At 42.1% G+C, this 24,862-nt stretch overlaps 1 protein-coding gene and 1 long non-coding RNA gene across 7 annotated transcripts in view; both read left to right on the top strand.

The window, feature by feature from the left end:
• VCAN (versican) overlaps positions 1–10,220 on the top strand; it is a 99,201-nt gene extending 88,981 nt beyond the window's left edge. For all 6 annotated transcript variants that reach the window (XM_064405735.1, XM_064405734.1, XM_064405738.1 and 3 more), the window contains 3 exons: positions 7,268–7,412; positions 7,900–8,082; positions 8,926–10,220. In XM_064405735.1, the coding sequence (XP_064261805.1) occupies positions 7,268–7,412; positions 7,900–8,082; positions 8,926–9,056 (459 nt within the window). In that variant the 3' untranslated portion in view covers positions 9,057–10,220. The remainder of the gene's footprint in view (positions 1–7,267; positions 7,413–7,899; positions 8,083–8,925) is intronic.
• Positions 10,221–16,290: 6,070 nt separating this feature from the next.
• On the top strand, positions 16,291–24,541 carry LOC135290403 (uncharacterized). The gene is made up of 3 exons (XR_010353178.1): positions 16,291–16,451; positions 21,907–22,101; positions 23,040–24,541. It is a non-coding gene; the product is annotated as an uncharacterized LOC135290403 (long non-coding RNA).
• The last annotated feature ends 321 nt before the right edge of the window (positions 24,542–24,862 follow it).

The following is a 24,862-nucleotide window of genomic DNA, read 5'->3' as shown; positions in this document are numbered from 1 at the left end:
GCAGAGCAGACAAGGAGCCCTTTGGAGCTATTCATGCTATGGATTAAGCACATACAGCAACTTGGGGCTGTGCCCAGGGCCCCCCGCCCCACGAGGGGAGGTTTTTCACATCCCCTGGAAAACGCTGCTGATAATTAGTGCTTTGTAGGGCGGTGAGCTCACTGCCATTACATAAGATTAGTGCTGTAATGAGGAGCTGGCCAGCGTCTGTGGCCAGATTGTCTGTCACTGGGAGAATGCTGCCAGCCAGGAAAGGGATGGGGAATATTGCCACTTTTAAAGCTGCACGGAGACCCTGCCTTGGTTTTTGCTCCCCTTCAGCACAGAGGTGTTTATGCTTTGTGTTCTGCAAAGCTGGTTCCTCAGGTTGGCACTGTTAGCTACATTAAAATTAAAATTAAAAAAAAAATAAGAAAAAGAAGGAAAACAACCCAGAAACTTAATTCTGGCAAAAAACAAAGCCCTCTCTTTTCCTTCCTTTATTGGTCGGTGAATCAGAAGGCTTTAACTTGAGCAAATCTGTAACTGCACCCCTCTCAGAAAGAGTAACTTCATTGAACACACACACACAAAACCCAAAACCTCCAAAAAGCATGGAGTATTGTAGTGAAGGAGCCTGCCTCTGAGGGTTAAGTAAAGCAAACAAACTAAAAAAGTGCTGTAGTCAGCTGCAAACAAAAAGCTCATTGTGCCCATGTCCCACAGGATCCTTGGAGAAGGAGATTTTAAACCTACCAAATGTTTTGGTTCTGTGCTGCAGTCAGTCATTACGGCCTCTTTTTAAGATGCTCATTTGACCCACGTGTAAATGGAGGAGAACTATATAATGTTATTAATGACAGGTATATTTTGGGTCCAGGATGTCGTAATAGGGCCTCTTGGACAAAGTGGGGTTTTGTCTTGTTTTTACCAGGGGGGTCAGCAGTTACTTCAGAGACTTGTTACTGCTGGGCTGAAATTACTCGTTACTCTGGGCTAAAATTCTTGGACAGCTTCAAACCTGCAGTAATTGTTGACAAAGTGCAGGATTTTCCTTCTTTTTTTTTTTTTTTTTTACCTCTCCTGGTAGCTGTGCACAAAAAGATTAAATCACACCCCGCACAATTTGCATTGTGCTGCTAATATATATTCATGTCAGTGTGACTCCAAAGCAAACATGAATTACACCAAGCCAGCACTTACCACCCTACTTTCTTTGCCACTCATTTTTAAAGTGATTTCTCAGCTGCTAAAGTGACTTCTGAGAGCCCATCACACACAGCATACCCTAAAAATTGAACTTACAGTGTGTGATGAAAGCTATTATTCTGAAAACAACACATGGTAAAGAGCAGGTAAAAGTCCACGTCTTTATTTAGCTTTGAAAGAGTTAATGAAAGTTATAATTCTGAATAATTATAATTTTGGAGCAACTCTGGGTTTTGGAGCAGGCAGACAGCGTCACCTAGTGGGGTTTCACTGCCCCCTCACCGTGTTCTGCTTCTCGTGGAAAAATCATCATTCCATAGCATTGCTTTAAAAACATCCCAGAGCTAGCCATCTGCTCCACTACACAAACATTTCTTCCCAAAACTATAGGACTGACGGCGCTTTTATGTTTCAATTTCCTCAGGTAGCCTTTTTTTCCCACTGGTTGAATTTCAATTCATTAGATTTCTTTCCCAAATTATTTCTTTTTGCAGAGCTCTTCCTGCTTATTCAATCTGCAATCACTTCTTGTGGGTAGACATACATGAATGAATGTTTTGTAGAGTCCCTTTCTTTTCTTGCAAGCTGCTGCATGGGACTAAAAAAGTTTTCCAATACATTCCATCTTTCTGTTACCATAAAACCCAACCCCTGCAAGTGAAATCTTTTGCAGAAGTATTTAGCAAAGCTCCTCCTGGGAGTTTGTCTTGCTCACAGTGTGACTCAGTCATGGGGAGTGTTGGGTTCCTGCCTGGTCCAAACCCTGCCAGTTTCTCAAATCCTATGCAAATAAAACTCAGATTAGGAGCTAAAGGGAAGCCATTCAAGCAGAACCTAAAAAAAAAAATAAAAAATACCAGGATCATGACATGTGATTTTTGTGCTTACTTGTAGATAGATTTAAATATAGGAGCTGTCTTCAAATTGACTTGAGTTTCTCCCAGCAAAGACTTGTGCACATTCTTGGTCCCTCCTTCAGGCAATTATTTTAGCATCTGTCTGAATCTGCATGTGATCTTCCCTGTGATCATCCCCCTTAAGGCATGACCCATGCCTTTAAATCAAGGTTTGTGCTGAAACTCTCACTGAATGGAGTTTTTAATCTCAAGAATGTTTTTGGTGAGTTCTGTCAGTTTGCTTCCTTTCTTACAATTAAACAGAAAAATCCTCTGCAGGACTGGAGGGAATTTTCCTGGAACAGAGCCTGCACTCTAAGATAGCTTATAGTCTTTCCCATGTAAAAATGCATTTAAATACTAGGTCACCTTAATGGAAGTATCTCATACATTGCCAAATCTTCACAGAAATCTGGTTGGTTTCTTTCCTATGCAAAAGAAACACAATCCTGTTTAAACTTCCCAAGTGTCTCCTGTAACAGCATCAGTGCAGTTACACAGTCACAAATTAGGGTTTCCTGGACTGATGCATGTGCTCATTGTAACCTCGTGCTGATCTTGTTGAAGTTCAGCCACCAAGTAATTCCCGAGACTCACTGAAAGTGAGATGTAATTTTTACTTAAGCTGTCCAATTATAGCAACCCCCACAGTGAGGGATTCATTCAGGGCCTTTCCTGATAAAGATTTTTAAAGCTTTGTCTGCTATTGTGTTGAAAAAAAATAAAGATAATTGTATTCCTGTTCTTATCAGAGCTATGGCAGGAGAAGAAAATGGTGACAGTAAGGTTTGTAGTGGTGGTTTCAGCTTAGTGATAAATACTAGGCAGGAAATGTTGCTTCACTTTCAGATGAAATGCTACAGAAAGTATCCAATCAGCCAGTCCCTACCTCTTCCATTGTTGATTTTTCTCCAATTTGCCTCATTAGTCTTGCACTAAGGAGGAATCAGATAAGAAAGTAGCCAGAAGGAAAGAAAATAAAAATCACAACAGCAAGCTCCAAAAAGTGCCAAGACAGATTTGTTAAGACAGCTTAGTTAAACATGCTGAAAACATGTTTCCTTTCCCCAGAAGGAAAAGCCTTAACCTGTAAATCTAAATAGATGTATTTCAAGTCAATGATTTCCTAGATTCAGTCCTATACAGAAGATTATTGGCCTTTACACAATACCGAGGTCAGGCAGTAAAGTTTTTTTTGGCACCAGTGCTTTTTTATTGTGCTTCCTTAAACTCAATGCTTGCTGGCTATTTTGGAATGCAAAATCCAAGTGATTGATCTCAGGCACTTGATGAGCCTTTTGGAGATAAGGGCTGAAATTTCCAAAGGAGTGTCTCAAAGCTAAGATACTCCTGGATCCACCCGGGCAGTGCAAGCACCTGAAAGAGCTGAGTGGATTACCCATTAGTAAGGAAATGAGCCCGTCAAGAAAGGCTGCTTATCTGAGATTTTAAATAACAAATCTCCCACCAGGTGGGACCTTGTCCATGATGGGAAGATTATACCCCTTCTGTTTAATTAACAGCCATCTGAATGTGAATAGATAGTGACTGGCTAGTAAAGTTTTCTGCTTTACAGCTCTTGCTGTAGTCCTGGCCTTTTTAGCTCATTTCATGTGACAAGCCAGCCTGCCACCCAACAGGACTGTGAGTTTATGCAGTGCCATATTAGGAAATCCTTCCCAAAAATGTGGAACTTAATAAAACGTCCTCATGGGCTTTTGAAGCCATCATATCCAAACTCCTCCTGTGAGGCAAGAGAATAGATTTTTTCCCCTGTTTTATGGGCTGTGAGTGGCCAGCCAAGTGCATTATCTAGTGCCACGTAGGAAGCCTGAAGAGCTGAATCCCAACTCAGCTCCAGCTCTAAGTCATGGACCATCCACACTCTGCAGGAAAATTTGCAAGGCCTTTTAGCAGAGAAGGCCAGAACAAATAAATCCAGTGTGACAGAGAAGGCTTTGATTTCAACAATAAAACCAAAAAAGTACAAGTAAGATCAACTAATTACTACAGTATAATTAAAAGCAGAAAGAATTTAAACTCAACTTCTCATCCCAAAGTGATGGTCAAGGACCAAAGGAAGGTACAGGGACCAAATCCCTGTCCCTGGGACCAGGTCCTGGCTATACAGGAATCAGGTTTTTCAGGAAAAGTCCCAACCACCCTGCCATCGAGGATGTTGAGAGCTTTGCAGAGTGGGTGGTGCAGCGGTGTCTGCCTGAGCCTGAGGTCAGTGCTTGATCAAAGATGGGTTGTGGTAAAGAACACAGAGAATAAAAAAATTTCAGCCCATTTTGGTATCAGTTGGACAGGACTTGGAACAACCTGCTCTGATGGAAGGTGTCCCTGCCCATGGCAGGGGGTGGCACTGGATGATTTTAAAGGTTCCTTTCAACCCAAACCATGCTGAGATTCTCTGGTTGCTCTGGACCTCCCTCTCCACAGCCACCTCAGCTGCAGGAGAAGTGTGGCCAGACAAACCTCCTCTGAGGGACATTTTGTGCCTTGTACATAATTAAGATTTTAGTCCAGAAGTGTGCATTCTGGAAGTGCTTTGCATTTTAATACAGAGAAAAAATTCATGTCTGTTTCAGTAATGTTGCTTAAAAAACAGAGTAGTGATGGTTTTTAGGTCACTCTGTGCAATTATCCAGTGTCAATATTTCTGATAAGGACTAAACACCTCACAACAACTCATCTTCCATGTATTCATCAAGTATTTGATGCTATTTAGGTTTTGTCTTATGAATGATACAGCCAAGAGCATTGCCAAAGGTCTTTTCCCATTAATTTTTTGCTGATATGTGTTTACTGGAGATGGTGCAATCACCCAGATCTACACCAGTGGAAACCAGATTCATGCCTATGCTCATGCAAATATCCATTCCATAAGAGAAATGCAAAATATTAACTTTATTTGTCGAGTAGTCTATTCCATTCAAACTGTGAGAATCTCCTTGTATCATTGCCCCATTATCAGTGTCTAAATAAGGAACTGGAAAACTACAGAAGGGCTGGGTGGGGACCTAAGAAAGCAATTCAGCAGTCTGGAACTTCCTCTGCTAAGCAATTCTGGCACCAGACCCAGGCCAAATCAGAGCTCCTCAGCCAAAATAAATCTGTGCAATGACGATATCAGATGTGAGGTAACAGCAAGTCATGCTGGAGGATATCAGACATTCCTGAACAAACCGCAGGGCCTAGATGTAACACTTTGCCACTACACTGCAGCCCTGCCAGCTAAGCAAACATGAATTTTGGAGTCATTTTGGCAAGGCAAGAGCATATGGAGTCTGTGTGCTGAGGGTGGGAGCTGGCAGGCTGCTGAGCACCTCCAGCTCACACGCCCCCAATAGCCACTAAATATCCTTCATTCCCACACTCTCATCCCTGTGGAAGCAAGCAGCCCTGCAGTATTATTTCCACAAGAAACAGCTGCAAGGCTTGCTGAAATCTTTCCTTGGCTCTCAGGACGTTATTGATGAAACTTTCTGCCACTAGCCTTACAGTTTTCTTTAATTTTTGTCTCTATGCACGTGTTGTTGAAAGCAAATGGATCCTAAACTTGAGTAAATTAGTTGGTGTGCACTGTAATTTAGGACTGTTAAACACTGAAAAGTTGAGATGGAGTTAATTTAGTTCCAGCTGAAAAGGGGGATGTTTTATTAGAGGTAATAAATTCAGTGCAGAACAAATGTATTCAGACTGTGCTGGTTAAATTGCCTGGTTAATTAAAACCTATGATGGGTAAGATGACATGTGGCAGGCAAAGGTTAAGCATTTAACTCATTTTCCTTTCATAGTTTGATTCATTGTAAGGTAAATACTACTTGTGTGGGGTATGTTAACTTTATTTCTAAAATGTGTTCACCCAGGCAGTGAATAGGGGTTATTTCACAAAGTTAAGAAAATAGAAAACTAAACTTTTATGACATTTGTACAGGCCAGCTCTAGTCAGAAAGATGTAAGCACTGAGGACAATATAAGCACTGCAGAAACTGTGTCATTTTGCCCATACAAGGGGCTAGCTGCCTGGTTAATGTCTGGCATTTATGTGAATTCCAGTTCTTACAGATAGCTATTTTTGTCCTTCCTTAAATTCTCCCTGGAGTGACACAACAGAAATCCCAGCGAAAATCGAAAATAGTTAGGAGTGGTTTCCAAATATTCTCTCACTTTTCTTGCCATAACATTATGCAAATTCAGATTCCTGTGCTTTGTTTGGGGTCAAAGTGAGGGATTATCCCACCTCTACTGGCTGCCAGGACAGGAGGCTAAATGTCCCCTGACAAAAACTGCTGCACGAGTTTCAATCAGTCTGACAAAAGTGTTGCTACTTTTCCTGATGGTTGATTGTAAGAACAGACGAATCCTCGCGAATTTTCACCCAAAAATGGCACTGTGCTGGTATTTCACAGCCATTTGAAGGTTATTTTGTGAGTTTTTGTTTGTTTGCCTGTTTTGCACACACCAAACTCATATTTCTACTTCTAAATGTACTGCATTTTGAAGAAACACTTTCTGCTGTTATTCATATATTCTCATAGATGTCTGAGGCTGGTTTTTCAACAGAGGGCAGAATTTGAATCAGCATTTCTAAAATTGAGAAGCTGCAGTCTGGGCTCAGACTGCCACCTAGCATTTGTAGTTGAAACACCGATCTCCAGTGGTTTTGGGGGGCCACATCCTGACTCTTTCACTCATGTTGCACCTAATTCTGCATGTCATCCCTGTGGAATGACTTCGTTAACTGAATGAAATCATCCAGTGCCATAAATAATCCAAGTCTGGGAAGTTAGTCTGTAATTTCTCACTTGGTAGATGTGCTCTAATGAGGGTCATGGCATATTTACTCTATTTTCTTGCATCATAACTTCATGATATTTATGTAGGAAAGAGTATTTTTGACACACTTAAGATCCAGTTTTTCTTCTGTCGCTTTGTTTTCTTCACCTGACATTAGTTTACAGTAAATAAGAAATTAGGCCAGAATACTTTTCCCCTTGAGATAATCTTCAAAATAGTGGGAAGATATTATAAATCTACCTTTGTTTAGCCCACTCTTAGCAGCCTGAATCAAACAGCTGAGATTGCTTTTCGCCACAGGAGGTATCATGTGCTCTTTTGTTAATGTGAATATTCTGCAGCACTGGGAATGATGGTTTTGCTTCTCTTTTCTGCAGCAATATGAGAACTGGAGACCAAACCAGCCAGACAGCTTCTTTTCTGCTGGAGAAGACTGTGTTGTTATAATCTGGCATGAGAACGGGCAGTGGAATGATGTCCCGTGCAATTACCACCTCACTTATACCTGCAAGAAAGGAACAGGTACAAACTGCGCAGTGACAAAAACATAATTTGCTAAATTGCCATTCAGCACTTTTTACCATCAAGGTTCTATGGACCTTGATGGATCCATCAGTTTTCAGTCCCTTTGAACATGTCATTGAGGATGACATGAAGAGTCCTGAAAAAGTGACTTTTTCCTTAAATGCTTGTAGCAACTTCACTGGTTTTCAGGTTTCTTTGTGTGAGTATCCCAAATTTTGGCTTGAATTTACATTTAAAATTTAAACCAAAAAGGCAGTACTGACCACAATATCTGCCATTTTCCAATTTACAACACTATTAATTTTGGTTTACAATACTAGGGATCTACAGGACAGACTGATGCCCCTGTCCTTGTCTGGATGTTCCTTTGGGAGTCCAGCTGAGCTCCCTTGTCACGTTCCCTTAGCCAGGGCTCAGAGGTCACTCCCAGCTCAAATTGGGCTCACAAACCAAAGTTTTGGGTCATGCTCTCTCTTCCTTCCAGTGGCTTGTGGCCAGCCTCCTGTCGTGGAAAATGCAAAGACCTTTGGGAAGATGAAGCCTCGTTATGAGATCAACTCCCTCATCAGATACCACTGCAAGGATGGCTTCATCCAGCGCCACATCCCGACCATCCGCTGCCAGGGGAACGGACGATGGGATATGCCCAAAATTACTTGCATGAATCGTGAGTTCTCTGGAAGAAAACCACTGGCAAATCAGAAACAGCGGGCTAGTTTAAGATTAATAAGTAATGAATGTGTATTTTAAGAGAGGAGCAAGTCTGGCAGGACAGATTGTGGTGAAAAAACACCAAGCATCCAAAACTAATGGAAATTTTCCTCCTCTCTGTCTACTGATGCCTTGGAGTGGATGCCAAGAGCAGAGGCTGGATAAGATTAAGAGAATAAAGTGGGTATTGATTAAAGACCTTCAATAGGTACACTTGGGCTGTCAGAAGCCTCCCAGACACTACACCCAAAATGGACAATGGTCATGAATTTTTCAGGCAATTATAAGTTTGGTCCATTTGCATTTCAGGGGTTAATCCTCCAATTCCAGCTTTGGGTAATGAAGTCATTTACCTCCAGTTTGCTCCCCTCAATTCACTTTTGTTTATACTTTTGGGGCCTGAGGCAGTCCTCAGGCCTACAGGAGTTGTGTTGTCTGTCCAAAATGTGAAGACAGTAACTAAGACTCTCTATGGAGTTTAGAGTTATGCCCTAGAGCAGTGCAGGATTTGAAAAACACAGAGGCTGAAATCTGAAGGCATCATTCCAGAAGGCATTAAGATTATTTTAAAGTCAGAAGAAAATCCTGGAATCAACAGGTTCCTAATAATGCTAATGACTCTTTCTGCAGCTGTGTGGGTATGCCTGCAACACTGCCACAGCTCCAGTTAATCATTTGTTTACCCTCTAATTAACCAAGAACAAACACAACTGTGTTGTGAAGTGTAGCCAGCCCATTCACAGTTCAATTTTAAACGAATTTCCCTTTTTTTTTCCCTCCTTCTCCCTTCTCTCTGCAGCCTCCACATACCAAAGGACTTACTCTAAGAAATACTACTACAAACACTCCTCATCGGGCAAGGGGACGTCGTTAAACTCCTCCAAGCACTACCACCGCTGGATCAGGACGTGGCAGGACTCGAGGCGCTGAGAGCTAAATGGTGAATTGGGGATTTCCACCATTTCAGCCAAAGTCATAACTTTCTGTGCCTTTTTCTATCACTTATAGGAGTATTATCGAAATCGTTTTGAAACTACGGACTGCAGTATTCACGGCGCGTTTTGCAAAAAAAAAAAAAAGGAAAAAAATAAAAAATTACGGTGTTTATCAGAAAATTTAAGAAATAAATAAAAAAAGAGGAGAAGTGCTTATGGGGATAAAAGGAAACCATTTCCAGCCTATAAAGATTATTAGTTTTCTATATGCCATCGGTGTGGACCATTTTATGATATGTACCAGCCTTCTGCAATATTTAAACAGCTCAATTTTAGCACCAATGAAAATGTAAATAAGATGATTTTAATGTTGTTTGACTGTGTGTTGTTTTTAAAATCCTGTATATAAAATGAAAAGTCACACTAATTTCAGGCATATTTATGGTTAGAACGGCCTCAGAGGTCTTCAGTCATTTATGACGTTGTTTCTGTGTTGTTTACCTAGGCTGGAAATGGTTGAAATAAAGACTTCACTGACTGAAATTTGCAATTATCAGGTGAAGATAAACACACAAGTGACATGACTTTTTTTTTTTTTTTTTTCTAATGGGAGCTGTGCCAATTCCCACCCACCCAAGGTACAGTTTGTGTCCCAGGAGATGAAAAGTTTAGACAGAGCACATAAAAGTGGCACGAAGCATGAATTAGGGACTGCAATATGGAACGTTTTTTCTGCTCTCCATTCCAGCTTCAGCACATGTGAGAAAGGACTGTGTGGAGGAGTTGTGTATGACAAGGAGAGCCTTGTAAAATTCCAAGTGCTAATACATTAACTTTATCAACCAGGGCCACTTTTTTTTTTGTTTTGTTTTGGTTTTTTTTGTTTGTTTGTTTTTTCAAGAAGAGAAAAAAAGGAAACAAGGAAAAAAATTACTTTCATGATATTAACCACAAGGTCTATATTACAGGTCTCTGCATTCTAAAATGGAGGTAGACCTGGTGTTTGGGGGATTTTTTTTTTTGTAGAAAACAAACAAAAATCAAAAAAGTAAATAATTTTGTATATATAACCATTTTTTAATCTTTTTATAAAGTAATGAATGTTTGTGTATGAATGCTGCAGCTGTGAAGCGTACATAAATAAATGAAGTAAGCCATACTGATTTAATTTATTGGATGTTATTTTACCCACTCAAAAAAGATTCCAAGAGCTCACCAGTGCAGTATTAGCCCCTGAGCTCCACTTTTGGAACCATCTTTCAGTTCAGCTTGCTCTTCTTCTCCCGGAGAACAAAAATTCCTGCTAAACAGGATAATTTGTTGGCGGCTAGATGGGTGAGAGCTGTGCGCGACCCACAGAAGAATCAGGATCTTGGCTTTCTCTAAAGAAGTGTGTGCACAGATTGGTTCTAGGTTGTAGTTTGGTGCAGTGTGTGTACGTAGGAGTTGTCTGTTATGATTTCTTGCCCTGGGTCAGTGCCACCACTGACCTGGATGTGTACAGTGAGTGTAGGAGGTGGCGTTTGAAACGGCCTCTCCGCGGAAAGGACTGTTGTTCCTGCAAAGTGCCTTGCACACCTTTGGGCACAGGACAAAAGAAAATAGTGGAAAAAAAAAAGTTTAAAAAAAAGTTTAAAAAAAGGGAAAAAAAACTAATAACAGTTAAAAAAAACCCCGCGAAGATAAAGTTCCTTAGGATGTACCTTTTAAAGTAACTTGGAAAACACACAAGGCGCGAGGTTTACGCCTCTGTGTTCACATGGGGTTGTGATGGGGACAAAAAAACTGAGAGGGAAAGGAGAAAAATTGAAACCCAGCCACCAGGGCAGAGCTGCCCGTGGAGTGACCTTGCCACAGCTGAAACCAGAGTTCAGACAGCATCCCCTGGCCCTGAGGAATGGCAGAGGCTGCTCCCCAGCCTTGTGGCAGGACCTCCTTGTGTTGGCTGGTCTGTTCCCCACCCCTCACCCCCAAACAATGCACATAATACTTTTCTCTATTTATATTATTATCTTGTATAGTGTATAATGTGAATGTCTGGGGTTTGTTTTTTTGGTTTTTTTTTTTTTGTGAATGAAAGTCTAAAATCTTTGTAACTTTTATATCTGCTTCTGTTTCACCAAAGAAACAAGGTTTTGCTATACTGTGACTTGTCTTGTTATTGCATGTCTTCCTGTTTAAATCTATGCAATGTGATTTTTTTCATATGAATACAACTAGACTGTCAGGTACTTCACAATTACCATGGGCTTGATCAAGTGCCCACTGGAGTCAAAGAGTCAGCTGGCTGAACTTTAGTAGGTGCTGGATTTGACTTTATATGAGCAGCTTTAGGGGATATTTTAAGATATACATTGTATGTTTTGAAGTTGATTATTGCTTGTAAAAGTCAAGGTTCTGTTCATAAATATACACGAATCTACACATCACTTCCTTGTACCAGAAACACATAGAGCAGAAAATATATTTTAACACTTTGCAAACTTTCTCACCATATGTATAAAAAAACCCTGCATAGATTTGTTGTTTTCTTGTCTACTTGTTGGATTTAACAATGTTGTAAGACATTCAGATAACATTGTGATTGTAGTTTTAATTAGGTTAGATTCAGTGCTTATATTGATTTTTTTTCACCTCCTTCTATTACGCATAATAAAATAGGTCTGACATTCCTTATTAAAAAAAAAAAAAAACAACAAAAAAAACCACTTAAAAAACCTGTCACCCATGCTTGTTTATTTAGATAGGAATGACAAAGTTATTCAGCTGTGGAGAATTGTTATAATACTGATGCAAACCCCAAAATGTTTCTGTACCAACACCTTGCAAAATGCACATACCTGTGTCACAGGTGCTCTGCTGTGAGGCCAAGGTGCTTCCATGGCAAATGCCATCATTCCTTCACCTGGAGCATCCCTGATCTCCAGTCTGGGGAACAATGCTGGGGCTGAAGTGGAGGGATAGAAGACAAAACCAGAGATGTCACAAGGGCCTGGAGTGCCAGGACAAAAGGAGATGGCTAAAAAACTGAGAGAGGGCAGGGCTGGCTGGGATCTTGGCAATGGGAATTGTTCCCTGGCAGGGTGGACAGGGCTGGCCCAGGGTGCCCAGAGCAGCTGGGGCTGCCCCTGGATCCCTGGCAGTGCCCAAGGCCAGGCTGGACACTGGGGCTGGAGCAGCCTGGCACAGGGGAAGGTGTCCCTGCCATGGCTGGGGTGGCTCTGGGTGATATTTAAGGCCCTTTTCAACCCCAACTATTCTATGGTTCTGTGATCTCAATGCAGGTTTTGCATTTTTCCTGCCCATGACAGTCTCTGCAGAGTACCCAGTGCTGCTCTGAACATCCTCCTGTCCCTTCAGGTACCAACAGAATTCCTGGGGTGCAGCCCACAGGGCAGAGATCAGCCAGGACAACTCCTTTGGGACACCTCAAACAGCAGGAGAAGGTGCTGGCTGGGGCACAAATTCAGGTTTTGCAGCTACACTCTAACAGATGCACAACTTCAGGAAATTAGATGGAGACATCCCCATGATGGCAGAACTTTTTAATGGGATCTCCAGCCTGAGACATCCCAACTCATCAGAGGCTGGGGATGGAGGAGCCCTGCAGGAGGAAACACAAGTCCTGGAATTGCAGCAGTGGGGCCAGCAGGATGCAGGCAAGCTGGCTGCCAGTGGAAAGGATTGCTGCCAAGAGGGCTTTGGCATCAGGAATTGCTTTGCCAGGGCAGTGGCTGGAGGAACATTGAGGATCACCACGTGGGTATGGTTAAGGTCACAGTCAAACCTTTTTCCAAGAAAAAAAATTCTTTGTTTTTGTAGGTGACAACTCTGCCCTGAGCACAAGCAGAGAGCGTCCCTGGGCCATGGGAGTTGAAACAGCTGGTGCAGAAAGAAAAATCCATTCTTTTCCAGAGAAAACACACAACTTGCGTTATTGATTTTAAGCAGTGATATGTGCAGGACTCCATGAGCACATTGTTCTTCCTGATGAATGATGAAAAACACACAAACAATGCTTGGAGGAAACATGGACAAGGGCTTGAAGGCCACATAAAGCTGTTAGCACAGAAAAGAAGTAAGGACAGAAACATCATCCAGAAAAAGGTGTATCATTTCAGCCCTCCAGCAGCAGACCTGGAAGGAAGCTTAAGGGCTTGCACAGTGCAATGTTATGGCAAATTTTTTATTCCATAGCAAATAAATATTTCCATGTGGGGAAGCCATCAGCTGTTGGTGCAGTAGAGGCTCAGTCGCTGTGTAAATGCTGATAGAACAGAGAAGCAGAACCTTGAGTCCTACAAGTGAGGAATTTACTGCTGGGGCAGGAATGGATTGGTGACAGTACCAAGATGCCTCCAGATTTGCAGATTCCAAAAGGTGGGACAAATGAAATGAAGCTGAAAATTGGCCCAGCAGCCATTTCTTCAGCCAATTTCTGTGGTGGTTGGAGGAGAAAGTAAAAGGCAGACAAACACTGTTGGTGGTCCTGCATGGATGCAGCAGTGTAAGGAGCAAGGCTGCTGGGATTAAGCTCTGGAAGTTGCATCATGCAGTGGTGAGCAGCCCCCTGGCAGTAAAACTCCTTTTTGAGACAGGAGAGCAATCAGTTTAGGGAAGGGAATAAATGGTGTGGTTGTCTCTGGTAGCAGGAGAATGGCAGGAATTTGGGTCCTGTGTTTTTTACAGTCTTCGAGGTGATAATTGCACGTAATGTTCCTACTTGGTAGGGAAAAAGAGCAAAGCAGAGGTTTGGCACAGGTCACACAAAAAGATCTGTGGCAGACCTGAGCGTTCACTAAAGGCCCTGTTCTTCCACAGGTTTGAAAAAAATCAAAAGAGGAAAAAGAAAAAAATTTACTTTTCTAAGCAGGTGATGGAAGATTTAATTGCAAAAGGCATCAGGATGCCAGTTTACTCTTTTCAGAGTTAGAACAAACATTGGGCTCACCCAAGTACCATGACTTTGTCAAAATAAATATGCTTAATAAGCTTGGGGAAGGAGGAAGAAGCACCAGATATTGCTGATGGTGCTGTTTGCTTGCTGGATGAGGAATCCCTTTGGTTCCCCCTGATGGGAACTTCTTCCACCTCTGCTTAAACCAGGGCAGCTTCCAGATGTACTGGAATCCTTAGCAAGGATCCAAAATCCAGGAATTGAAAGGATCTTGGTTTACCAAAGATCAAAAAATCTGACCAAGGACCAAAAATTCCAAAATAGAAGGACTTTTTTAGTACACAGCAAGGTAACATCCCCTGTGCCTACCAAAAGTGCATTTCCACAGGAACATGTGCTCTGCTAACAAAAAATGTGGATTTTGGTGAATTTCAAACCATGCTGCAGCTAGACTGATATTTGCAGCTTGAAAACAGCTGTTGGCAAAAGGCTGAAATGCCAGAACTTCCCCTTTGCTTTTGGGAGAAATGAAGATACTTTCCTCTCATCAGCCTGAACAGGTTGTAGTGGTTTTCTCATCCTTTCAGTTTATAAAGAGAACCTGTCTCCCTTATCCCTGCAAGAGGATCTGGTGCAAAGTTCTGTCCCCTTGCACTGTGCCATCACCCACATATCAGGGGATGAGGATTTAAGGGAAAAGATTTGGAATACTCATTTTCTCCCCCATGTTTTTCCCATGCCCTCAGCCTGGCTCACTCCCTGTGGAAAACCTTTCCATGCTGATGTTTTCTGAGGCAGAGTAACAAAGGTGAAAATCATCAGAAAATAATGCTTTTGTGAAAGGGAATTCTGATGGCAGAGATGAAAATGCAGGAAGGGGGATGGGAGGAAAAGTTTGTGGCTATGGATTTGGAAATGGAAAATCAATCTGGGCAAGTTTTGTATTAGGCAGGAATTTGAATTTATGCCAATGAATTTAGACCAAGCAGACAGTGACATCCCCAGGAAATGCACATCAGTAGAGCATCTATATATGGCAAAAAGCATATGCTATTTTAATTTTTGAAAAACTGGCCTAAATGTGTTTGTTTTTAGTGGTAGTTTTTGTTTGCATTCCATAGGGATAGGAGTTTTTTTGAGAAGAAGCTGCTTCAATCCTTCAGGACATTTTCTTTAAGACGAGACCTTTTGGCCCATGTTTGCTCAAGTGGGCAACACTTCCTGTCACTCTCTAGTCCTTGAAAATTGTTAGGAGCAGATGTTTGCCCTTGTAAATTCAGACATTTGAGTTTAAAATGAGAGGCTGTGTGAACACAGGGATTGCCAAGTTGAAGTGGCATTAACTAATCATTAATAAGCGATATTGCTGCAGTGAAGTGTCTTCTAAAGACAAAAGCTTTGGACATCCAGCATCACTTAATGCTGCTCGTGGGAGTGGAGTGGGAGATTCTCCCTGAAGAAGAGAACCCAGATGTGAAAGTCAAGGAGAAATTTGGGGTTTAGACTACTTTTGAGATTGGCAATGTGCTGGATACTGGCTAGCTGGATTGGCCCCAAACCAGGAGACAGATACCCACTTGATTTGGGATGTGAAATGCCCAGTTTCACACCTCTGAGCTGTTTCATGGCAAGCACAGCTAACAGTCTGATCTACCTGCACAGCTTGTGGAGGGTTTTGGGGTCACGTTGGGAGCTATTCCTGTGTTCCTTAACCTTGGGCCACAGCAGCACCAAGGTCTAATGCAAACCTCTTCTACCCCTCTTCCTCAAACCCAGTGCTGGCACTTTTTAGTGAGGGAAAATAATTTTTTCTGCATTCTTTGCTTCTTTTCTGCCAAGGTTAGGATTAAATCACAAGATGATATTTTGTGCTCAGATTCAGATGTTTATTAGTTCTTATCTCTGTTACAGTCTCACAGACTGAGTTCTATAGCACTTCACTCCAACAAACTAAAAACAGAGCCCCATCTCTCTCTCTACAAGGCCTTTTGAGGATAAACTGTCCAAATAAGAAATGACACCTAAATTATTTTTACTTTTAACCCAATAAACAACCACCCATGGGCTGCAATGTGGACTTTTTATCCAATTACACAAAACCACCCAAACCCATGGAGAAGAAGGAGAAAAAGAAGGTGAGGAAGGAGAAGAAGGAGGTGAAGAAGAAGGTGAAGAAGAAGGAGAAGAAGGAGGTGAAGAAGAAGGTGAAGAAGAAAGCCCAGCCTTTGCCCTAAAACCTCCATCTTGCCTTATAGATGTCATTATATTCTGAAACCTTAAACTCTGAGTTTCCCACCACGTGGTTTCACACACTTCTGTCCCAACTCCACACCCACGATCCCAGATCTATTATTCCATTTTGGAACCCTTCTCCACAGCCTCAGGTCAATGCAGTGTTCTCCTGGGGGTCAGTGCCTGGCAGCACAGAAAGTCTGGAACTCTCAGCACCCAGGGTTCCAACACCCTACATCACTCAGAGAAGGTTTACATCAGGTATTAGTAACAATTTCTACACCGAAAGGATTGTCCAACCCCATGGAGCACTCCAGGCTGGGCAGAGGGGCTGGGAAGCTGGGACAGGCCCTGGGGTGCTGTGACAGCAGCCGGACAGAGCCCAGGGGTGCCCAGGCGGCCAAGAGCCGATGGCCCCTGGGCTGTGCCAGCCGTGGGTGGCAGCGGGAGCGGGGCAGTGCCCGGCCCTGTGCTGGCCCTGCTGAGGCCACAGCTCCAGTGCTGGGTCACCTCTGGGCCCTCACACGGGGAATGGAGGGGCTGGAGCGGGGCCAGGGAAGGGAACGGAGCTGGGAAGGGAATGGAGCCCAGGAGAGGCTGAGGGAGCTGGGAAGGGAATGGAGCCCCAGGAGAGGCTGAGGGAGCTGGGAAGGGAATGGAGCCCCAGGAGAGGCTGAGGGAGCTGGGAAGGGGCTGAGCCTGGAGCAAAGGAGGCTCAGGGGGGCCCTTGTGGCTCTGCACAGCTCCTGCCAGGAGGGGACAGCCGGGGGGTCGGGCTGTGCTCCCAGGAACAGGGACAGGAGCAGAGGGAACGGCCTCAGGCTGGGCCAGGGCAGGCTCAGGGTGGGCACAGCAGGAATTTCCCTATGGAAAGAGGGCTCAGGAACTGCCCTGGCACTGCCCAGGGGGTCTGGAGTGCCCATCCCTGGAGGTGTCACCTGGAGGTGGCACTCAGAGCCCTGGGCTGGGGACAAGGTGGGGATGGGGCCCAGCTGGGACTCCATGGGCAGGGAGGGATTTTCCAACATCTCTGGCTCTGTGAAATCACAGAATTCAAGCACAAGGAGGTGTTGTATACAGCCTTTCCTTGAAAATGGGGAAAACCATCAAATTTAGCACAAACTTCAGAAACAGGTTAGACACATCCATTAATGTGTTGCATATCTGATTCATGAGTAGGTGAGGAGGAGCTGGAGACTAGAGAGATATTATGAAAAGCTCATTTTCTGGGGTTAAGTTGTGGCGGATGTTAGGGAGTGCCCTTCCAAGATCAGCCTCTCCACATTCAAGAATGAGATAAACTCCAGGAAGAATTGAACAACAGGGATTTTATTCACAATTACAACATCTTTGACTTCACACATGAGGGAAAATTAATCCCATACAGCTGTGCCCAAGGGCAAAACATCTCTGGGTGAAACAGCCAGTGGGGTGACAGCAGCAGAATGGAAATTTTGGCATTTTAAGGGGCTGTATCTCTCTGTTTTGTATCCTTCCTGCAGCTGCCTAACATCTGAGAGACTCTCACTCAGAGAGCTGAAGGTGAAAAATCTTTCTTTGCTTCCCTGTATTATTTATTTAAAAAATAAAACTACTTCCTGAAAACTCAGAAGTGAGACAAAAACCTCAGGAATAAAGGGAAACTAATCAGTATTGTTTTCCCCCAAAATCTCAAGATGGAGAAAATACCTGAACAGAAGAAATATTTTATATCTTTACAGAGAAATCACTGCCTTAAATATCATTCCTGTTGATGACAGATTCCCAAGTGACTAAGGGAATTTTAATTCCTGGGAATTTTTCAAGATGTGGTTGAGTCTTGCAAGCCTGTAGCATATATTCTTGTTCACTGATAATTAATATTGCTGTTCAGCTGTTGAAAGGAATGCTTTGGCTGCCTGCAATGCCAGTTTTATATCATTACCAGTTTTATATGATCTGATCTGACGTGGATCAGGGCCAGGAAGGAAAAAATACAATAGATTAAAGAATGATTGTACTAATTGCTAATCAGTGTACAAGCAATGGCAAAAAGCCATATTTTCTAAAGCATCATCCTGCAGGTAAATACCTACACCCAAGGATCCTGAGGAAATGCATCAATATAAAGAACTTGGTCTTACAAGATTCTAAACATCCACACCCCTTGTTCTTCATTTGGATCTGGGCTTGTGCAAGCAAATTTCCAACACAAAATGTTTCAGCACACCTGAGATTTCAGGCTTTGCTCCAGCACTCCTTGTTGTCACAGAGTGTGTGATTTTGCAGTGTGATTAACATTAGGCCCAGAGGCAACGTTTACCAATGAGAAGTCAAAAACAAATGGTGGGATTTCCATGGCTCCCCTCATTGTGTGTTCAGCAGCAAGCTCAGAATGGCAGGGTTGAAGCTCTGAACACCAACATCAGCAATACCAAACACTCAGACAGAAAATGTGTTGTGAGGAAACTGTTTGCCATGAGCACAGACCAATTTTTGGGTTCTAAATCTTCCTTTTAAGCCTGTGGAAGTGGCCCTGGGGGCTCCTGTGCCCATCCTTGCCTTTCAGCCCCCACCAGTGCCAGGAGCATCTTGAAATCCTCCCTCCCCTCATGGCTGCAGGTCAGGCTTTTCCCAGTTCTCCTCCCATGGTAACAACCACTCCTTTAATCTGTCAACACAAGGAAATGCTGGAATGTTACTGATTTAAAACTTTTTTTTTTTAAGGTTTTGCTAGGAAACCTTAAAAAAGGGTTTTTTTTAGTTTTTTTAAAGGTTTTTTCAGGTTTCTTTCCTCCTAGGAAACTACTAAGCCAAGCATTTCTGCTTTTTAACAGTCTGCATAGCCGAGTGTTTTGGAAAATCAATAAACCCCCCCCGAATATTACAGGGCCTGTGGTGTAAGAGTTGAATCTGATGCCTTCATAATACACTGGAAAAAAAACATCTTCTGTGGTGATAGGCAGACACAGGCACATTCAAAAGTCAAATTTGAGGCATAAAGGTTTGCAACAACTGTGGTGTGCATTTTACTAATAACTTTATAATGATAATAAAAACATCATCATACTAAAAAGAATAAAATAATAAAATATAATAATGATAATAATGATGTGATAATAACAATGATAATTATACATATAATGATGATAATAACAATAACAATAACAATAATAATAATAATAATAATAATAATAATAATAATAATAATAATAAGTAGTAGTAGTAGTAGTAGTAGTAATAGTAGTAGTAATACTACTAGTAATACTAGTAATGTATTTTCATTAATAATTTTATCATTAACTGACGTGGGAAACTCCAGTGCCTTTAAATACATTTTTTCATTGTGGCCCCTGTTAAAATTTCTTGAACTGAAAGGAAAAAAAAGGATATCATTTGCCTACACTCTTTGAATGTTCATGGTGACATTGTGTATCCTTTATTAAAGCAGAGGACACTGATAAAAGTGTTAAAAAGTGTATCTTCAGAGAAAATGCTGCTTGGGTTTTTACTGTCCTCATACATTTGTTACCTCAAGAGGAAATTGGACTTTGTGACCCGGTCAGGACCTGTTTTCGTATTTAACCTCAAAGCAGAATTTTTGCCTCCTGTGTTCATCAGCCACACCAGAAGCTCTCAGCTCCCAGCCTGTCCTCACACAGCAGCAGTCCTGAAATATCAGGTTGTTTTCCCTTCCTCTCTGTGTATTTTTCTGAAGTGACACAAGGCCCATTTAAGGACCAGTTGCTCCAGCTCAAGCACACAGAGAGAACACAAAAAATTGTTCCACTTCAGCATAAAAAATGTGTGTGTGGTTAAGGATTTGTGCAGGTGAATTAAGGGAGAAAAAGGAAAACCAAATTGCTGTGGTGTGTCAACTGAGAGAGATTCACAGAGATTTGTAATTTAAGAGATTCTACCTAAGGATTAGTGCCCAAAGACTTTGGGGTTATTATTTTAGCTTTTTAAATTTTAATCCTATGCATCCAGCTAAGGGCTGTGATAGGGGTGTTGAGTTAAATATCAGTGTTTTATCAGCCAAGACTTTCTAAATTAGTTTTCCAGGCATCTGATTCCCTGCTGCTCCTCTGGAGCTTTATTTCCTGCAAGTAGCTGGGTTTGGGCAGAGTTATTTTTATTAGCCCTGTGATTAGTCACAGCCCCCCTGCAACATGAGGTGCCTCTCTCAGAATCTGATTTGGCTTCTGGCAGAGACAGGCCAAAGCAAAAATCTCAAATTCTCCATCTGTTGGTGTTTCCAGCTCGTGACAAAAAGTGACCTCAGGTGGCCTGTGAATTCTTGGTGTTTTCTGCCTTTTTTTACAAGGAAAAATGTGCCACGTGTTTTATCCTGCATGGATGAGGAATATCCTTGGATCTTACCACAATGATCTGCAGGCACAGTGGACTGCAAGTATGGATGGGACACAAAAAATTTGGTGATATGCAGATTCAAGTCACAGCTCTGCAGTTAGACCAAAATCTCTTCTGTGTTGAGGAGAAAAAAAGAAAGCACTGCACTCCCAGAAGCTGTTAGGTTTTGTGTTAAAACAGAGGACTGAAAGGGTTTCATTTCCCTGTAAAATTTTTTTTTTTTTTTTGTAAATTAGATCAGTTAAAGGGATGAAAAATCCTCTACCATCCTACAACTTTTCCCTTTTTTTTTATTTTTTTATTTTTTTTTTTATCCCTAGACAGCCTGGGCTAAAATAGCAAATTTAACCTTAAGCCAGAAATACCATTTCACATGGAAACTAAAACCCACGTGCTTAAAAGCATATTCTTCTTCCTGTCAGCCAGTCAACAAGAAAGGCTCCTGAGGAAGTTGTATTTTTGTATTTTTTTTTTCAATTCTGTGAATTTTCCCCTGGCAATAACTGATAAAGGCGGGATTCCAAAGAAAGTGCAGATCTGAGGGTAGGTTCACAGCAGTACCCAGGGGATTGAGGGACACAAGAATTGTTTGCTTTCCGTTCAGCTTTTTTTTTTTTTTTTTTTAAATATTATAGTTTCAGGATGTTCTGAAAAATCTCTCCTCTGCACTGTTATTTATTGGACCTCTCCACTGACAAGGGCTGCAACTGCAAATGTCAACAGCTCTTGGTGGCAGTGGTCATTACATTCGTATCCAATTAAGGATCTGAAATACAACTCAGGCATTCCTGGCAATTTGTATGGAAATTAAAGCACTAAAGTTCCCTCAGTGAAGTTCCTTTCCTTAACTGATTTCTGGTTATGAACCGACCTCGTCTGCACTACCCAGAGAACACCTGTGAACCCTCCTTTTATTCACTCTTTAAATGAAATAAACTCGGTTAATTCAGGTTTATTACTAACAATAGCCTTGCTGGGCTGGATAAAAGCAATTTCATGCCTGTTATCAAATAATTGTGTCACAATTATGCACTTTTCCCCCCACCCTGTGGCTTGGGTGGGATGACCTGGATAAGCCCAGGACTCCAGGCTCTTTTCCCCTTTTTTTCCATTAGGGAGAGTGACAGGGCCAAACCCCTCAGCACACAATGGGGGACAGCAGTGCCACCCAAATGTCCCCTCCTTCCTCCCCTTTCCTGCACAGCAGCACTCTCAGGGCTCTCAGAGCCTTGTGCTTTGAGCAAGCCAACGCTAGATGTCACACACAGGAGGGTGATTGCAAGGGGAAACAGCCTGCCAGGAGAAATTTCACTTTATTTTAATTTTTTTCCCCCCTGTTTTACTTTATTTTCGCTTCTTTCAGGTTAACTCGTGAGACACCAGCAGACCCGTGAAGGCTGGTTGCTATAAACAATGAAAATTGTGCATTCCATGAGTTATCCAAAGGGGAAAATAATCCCTGACTGCTGTCACAGGACCTGGGCTCTTTGTCTCAAGACCTCTAGACTTCAGCACGACTGTGTCCTAATTAAGGCTTGCTTAATTTCTCTTGAAAATGGTAGGCTGCCATTTGAAGGTGAATATTACTTTAAAAAGTAGGTTTTTATTACTTAAAATTGTGTTTTCAGATATTGGAGACTGTTGGTGGAAGCTGCTACAGAAGTTACAGCTCTTGCTGCAATTACAGTGGCAATGTGGGAAATTCAAATGAAGCCAAATCTGCACTAGATGCTTCTGATGAACCACAAATATCCTCTGCACACAGAGTGTTTCTTTGGACAGTTCATCTTTTCATTAATATCCTCAGTTTTTATTCTTAAGCAATGCCTAGAGGACTGAAAAATTGGCTTTATACAGAGATTTTCTTAAGGTGTTTTTTTTTTTTTTCTGGTTGTAAGTTCAGTAGTTTAATTAGTTAAAGCCTGAGCTTTAAAGTAGGAGCCTCAAATTTCCCCCAAAGTATGCAGAATTCCACAAATCATATCTTCAATTCTTAAATTACTTCATCTTGTGAATTACTTAAATTAATTAAAGACAGTGGGGCAGGGGAACAGTTATGTCTTATCATGTGTATTAACAGATGTACAGATATGTCTCTTATTTCTATTAAAATCACCACCTTTGCCCAGCTCCCACTACAGTTTCATTTGCAGGCTGGTTGCTTTTATTACTGAGTAATCATTTTAAATAATTAATTGATGCCTGGAATACAGAACCTCTAACTTGAATTTTGTGTGCTTTGCTACTTGAATCATCAACAGACAGATATATTTGTGATGTGGAAGAAGCTGATAAAAAAATGTATATTTTCTGGTCAAAGTGTGCTAACTTGAAAATGTAAGAGAAAATATCCTATGGTGTAAAATCAGGTGTAAAGTCCTCTCCATTTTCAGGCTTCTAAAATCTTTGTGGTTTACTCCAGGCATTTAAAACTTCTTTATTTTGCTTCTCAGACCTGTGCAGCAGCTCATGTTCTTTCCCTTTCACTCTCCCCAGCCCAGGGTGTGGATCAGCTTGTGAAAAATGCAAGTTTACAGTATCTTTGGAATATATCTTCATCTATTTTATGCTGAAATAAGCCAGGAAGGAGGAAAAAAGCTCCATTTATTCTGGTTTGGTCACTGTTAGAAGGAATGGGCAATCACCAGTGCTGGAGTAAGACCAAAAAAATAAAGAAAATGTTTTTTCCATTGTCTCTACAATTGCCACAGGGAACTTTTGGGTTTTTTAATAACCAAGATAAGACTGGACACCCTTCTGGAAGGGAAATACTGGGCAGGAGTGTGTGGCACCTGGTAAAGATGGGATGTCTCAGGGTAGCAGAATTTCAGTCTCCACCAGGGCTGGCTGCACATTCATCTCCCAGATAATGTCCTAGGGTCATGAATTATGTAGGAAATGCTGACTGGAATAGCTGAAACCTTAAATTATTGAGACTTTTTGCAATTAGTTGGTTGCTGGGGGAAGAAGGAGGTGTTGACTTACAGACAGCGTGGTTTAATTACTCCAAGAAAAACAGAGGAGGATAAAAAGCAAACCAGAAGAGTTTGTATTCAAACCTCATGTGACATTATTGCAATGTCTCACTGAAAATGTGGCACTGTCACACCTTCATTTAGTTGGAATTGCAACATCTGGGGATGGGGATGACACCTCTGGAGTCACCCTGTGCAGTCCTCCTTGCTTGAGGATGGGTCAGCCAGACCAAGCTGACTGGGAGTTTTGATTATTTCCATTTATGGAGACTTTATAACCTCTCTGAACATCGTCTCCCAGTGTTTGACCACCTTCACAATTAAAAATAATTTTTTTTCTTGTGCTGAGTTTGTGCCCTTTGCTTCCTCTCCTGTTACTAAGCATAAAGAGGAGCTGAGCTCTACTTCCTTTACTCCAGGACTCAGTGACCAGGCATTACAAAGGTCATTCCTAAGTTATGATGTCTTGTGGAAGGACCAGGCAGTAATGCCTTTTGCCTGAGTGCCCTGCTGATGTATTTATCTGCCAAGAAATGTCAGCCTTTTAATCAAATAAATAATTCATGGCCGGCGTGTGATGATACCAGCGCCTGGGAATTGTGCACTGGATGGAGTGAAATAAAGCTGTCAGTGTGAAAGGGCAGCGTTGGAGCCCGGGATGGATCAATGGAAGCAGAAGAACATTTCTATTTGGTTTATAACTAAGTGATCTTTTTTGGAAGGTCTCATTTTACAGCGCTGTACTCCGGTGATTGCCTTCTTCCATCATCAGCCAAGATCCAAGGCATTTTGAGTAACCTGAACATTTTTATTTTATTTTAAATCTTAGTTAAACAACAAATTCACTGTTTTTAGTAAATTCAATGACATTTCAAATGGATTTGATTTGGGTAGACATACAGCCATGAAACAACTCATATTTAACTCCACAACTGACGGAAAACGCCCTTGGGGCAAATGGCCCATTTGGCTACTCACGACTCTCTGCAGGATTTGCCAGTTATTCCTCACCCAAAATACTGCGTCTAGACCTGGTTGAGACCTGGGTTGCTCCTCCTGAGGCAGCTAGGGATGAGCACTTTCCCTCCTGGAGCACAACATCCCACAGAGCCGCGGCCAGCGGCACCGCGACGCGGTGGCTCAGGGCAAACACCAGCCAGGGCAGGGCTCTTCCTTCTTGTGGTCCCAAGAAGAATCCAATCACGCTCACAGAATGAGAAGATATTGCTGAGTGGGGAGAGAAACAACCTTTTCATGGTCTGCTGACAGCTGGCCAGAGCTCTGATTAAGTTTGGGTTAAATTTATGTTTGTGGTCAAGTGGCCGCGTTCGTGTGGGACCACCT

Source organism: Passer domesticus, chromosome Z (assembly GCF_036417665.1).
Source record: "Passer domesticus isolate bPasDom1 chromosome Z, bPasDom1.hap1, whole genome shotgun sequence".
Lineage (NCBI taxonomy): Eukaryota > Metazoa > Chordata > Aves > Passeriformes > Passeridae > Passer > Passer domesticus.
The sequence above is the reverse complement of the archived record's forward strand: the minus strand, read 5'-3'. Positions and strand labels throughout refer to the sequence as shown.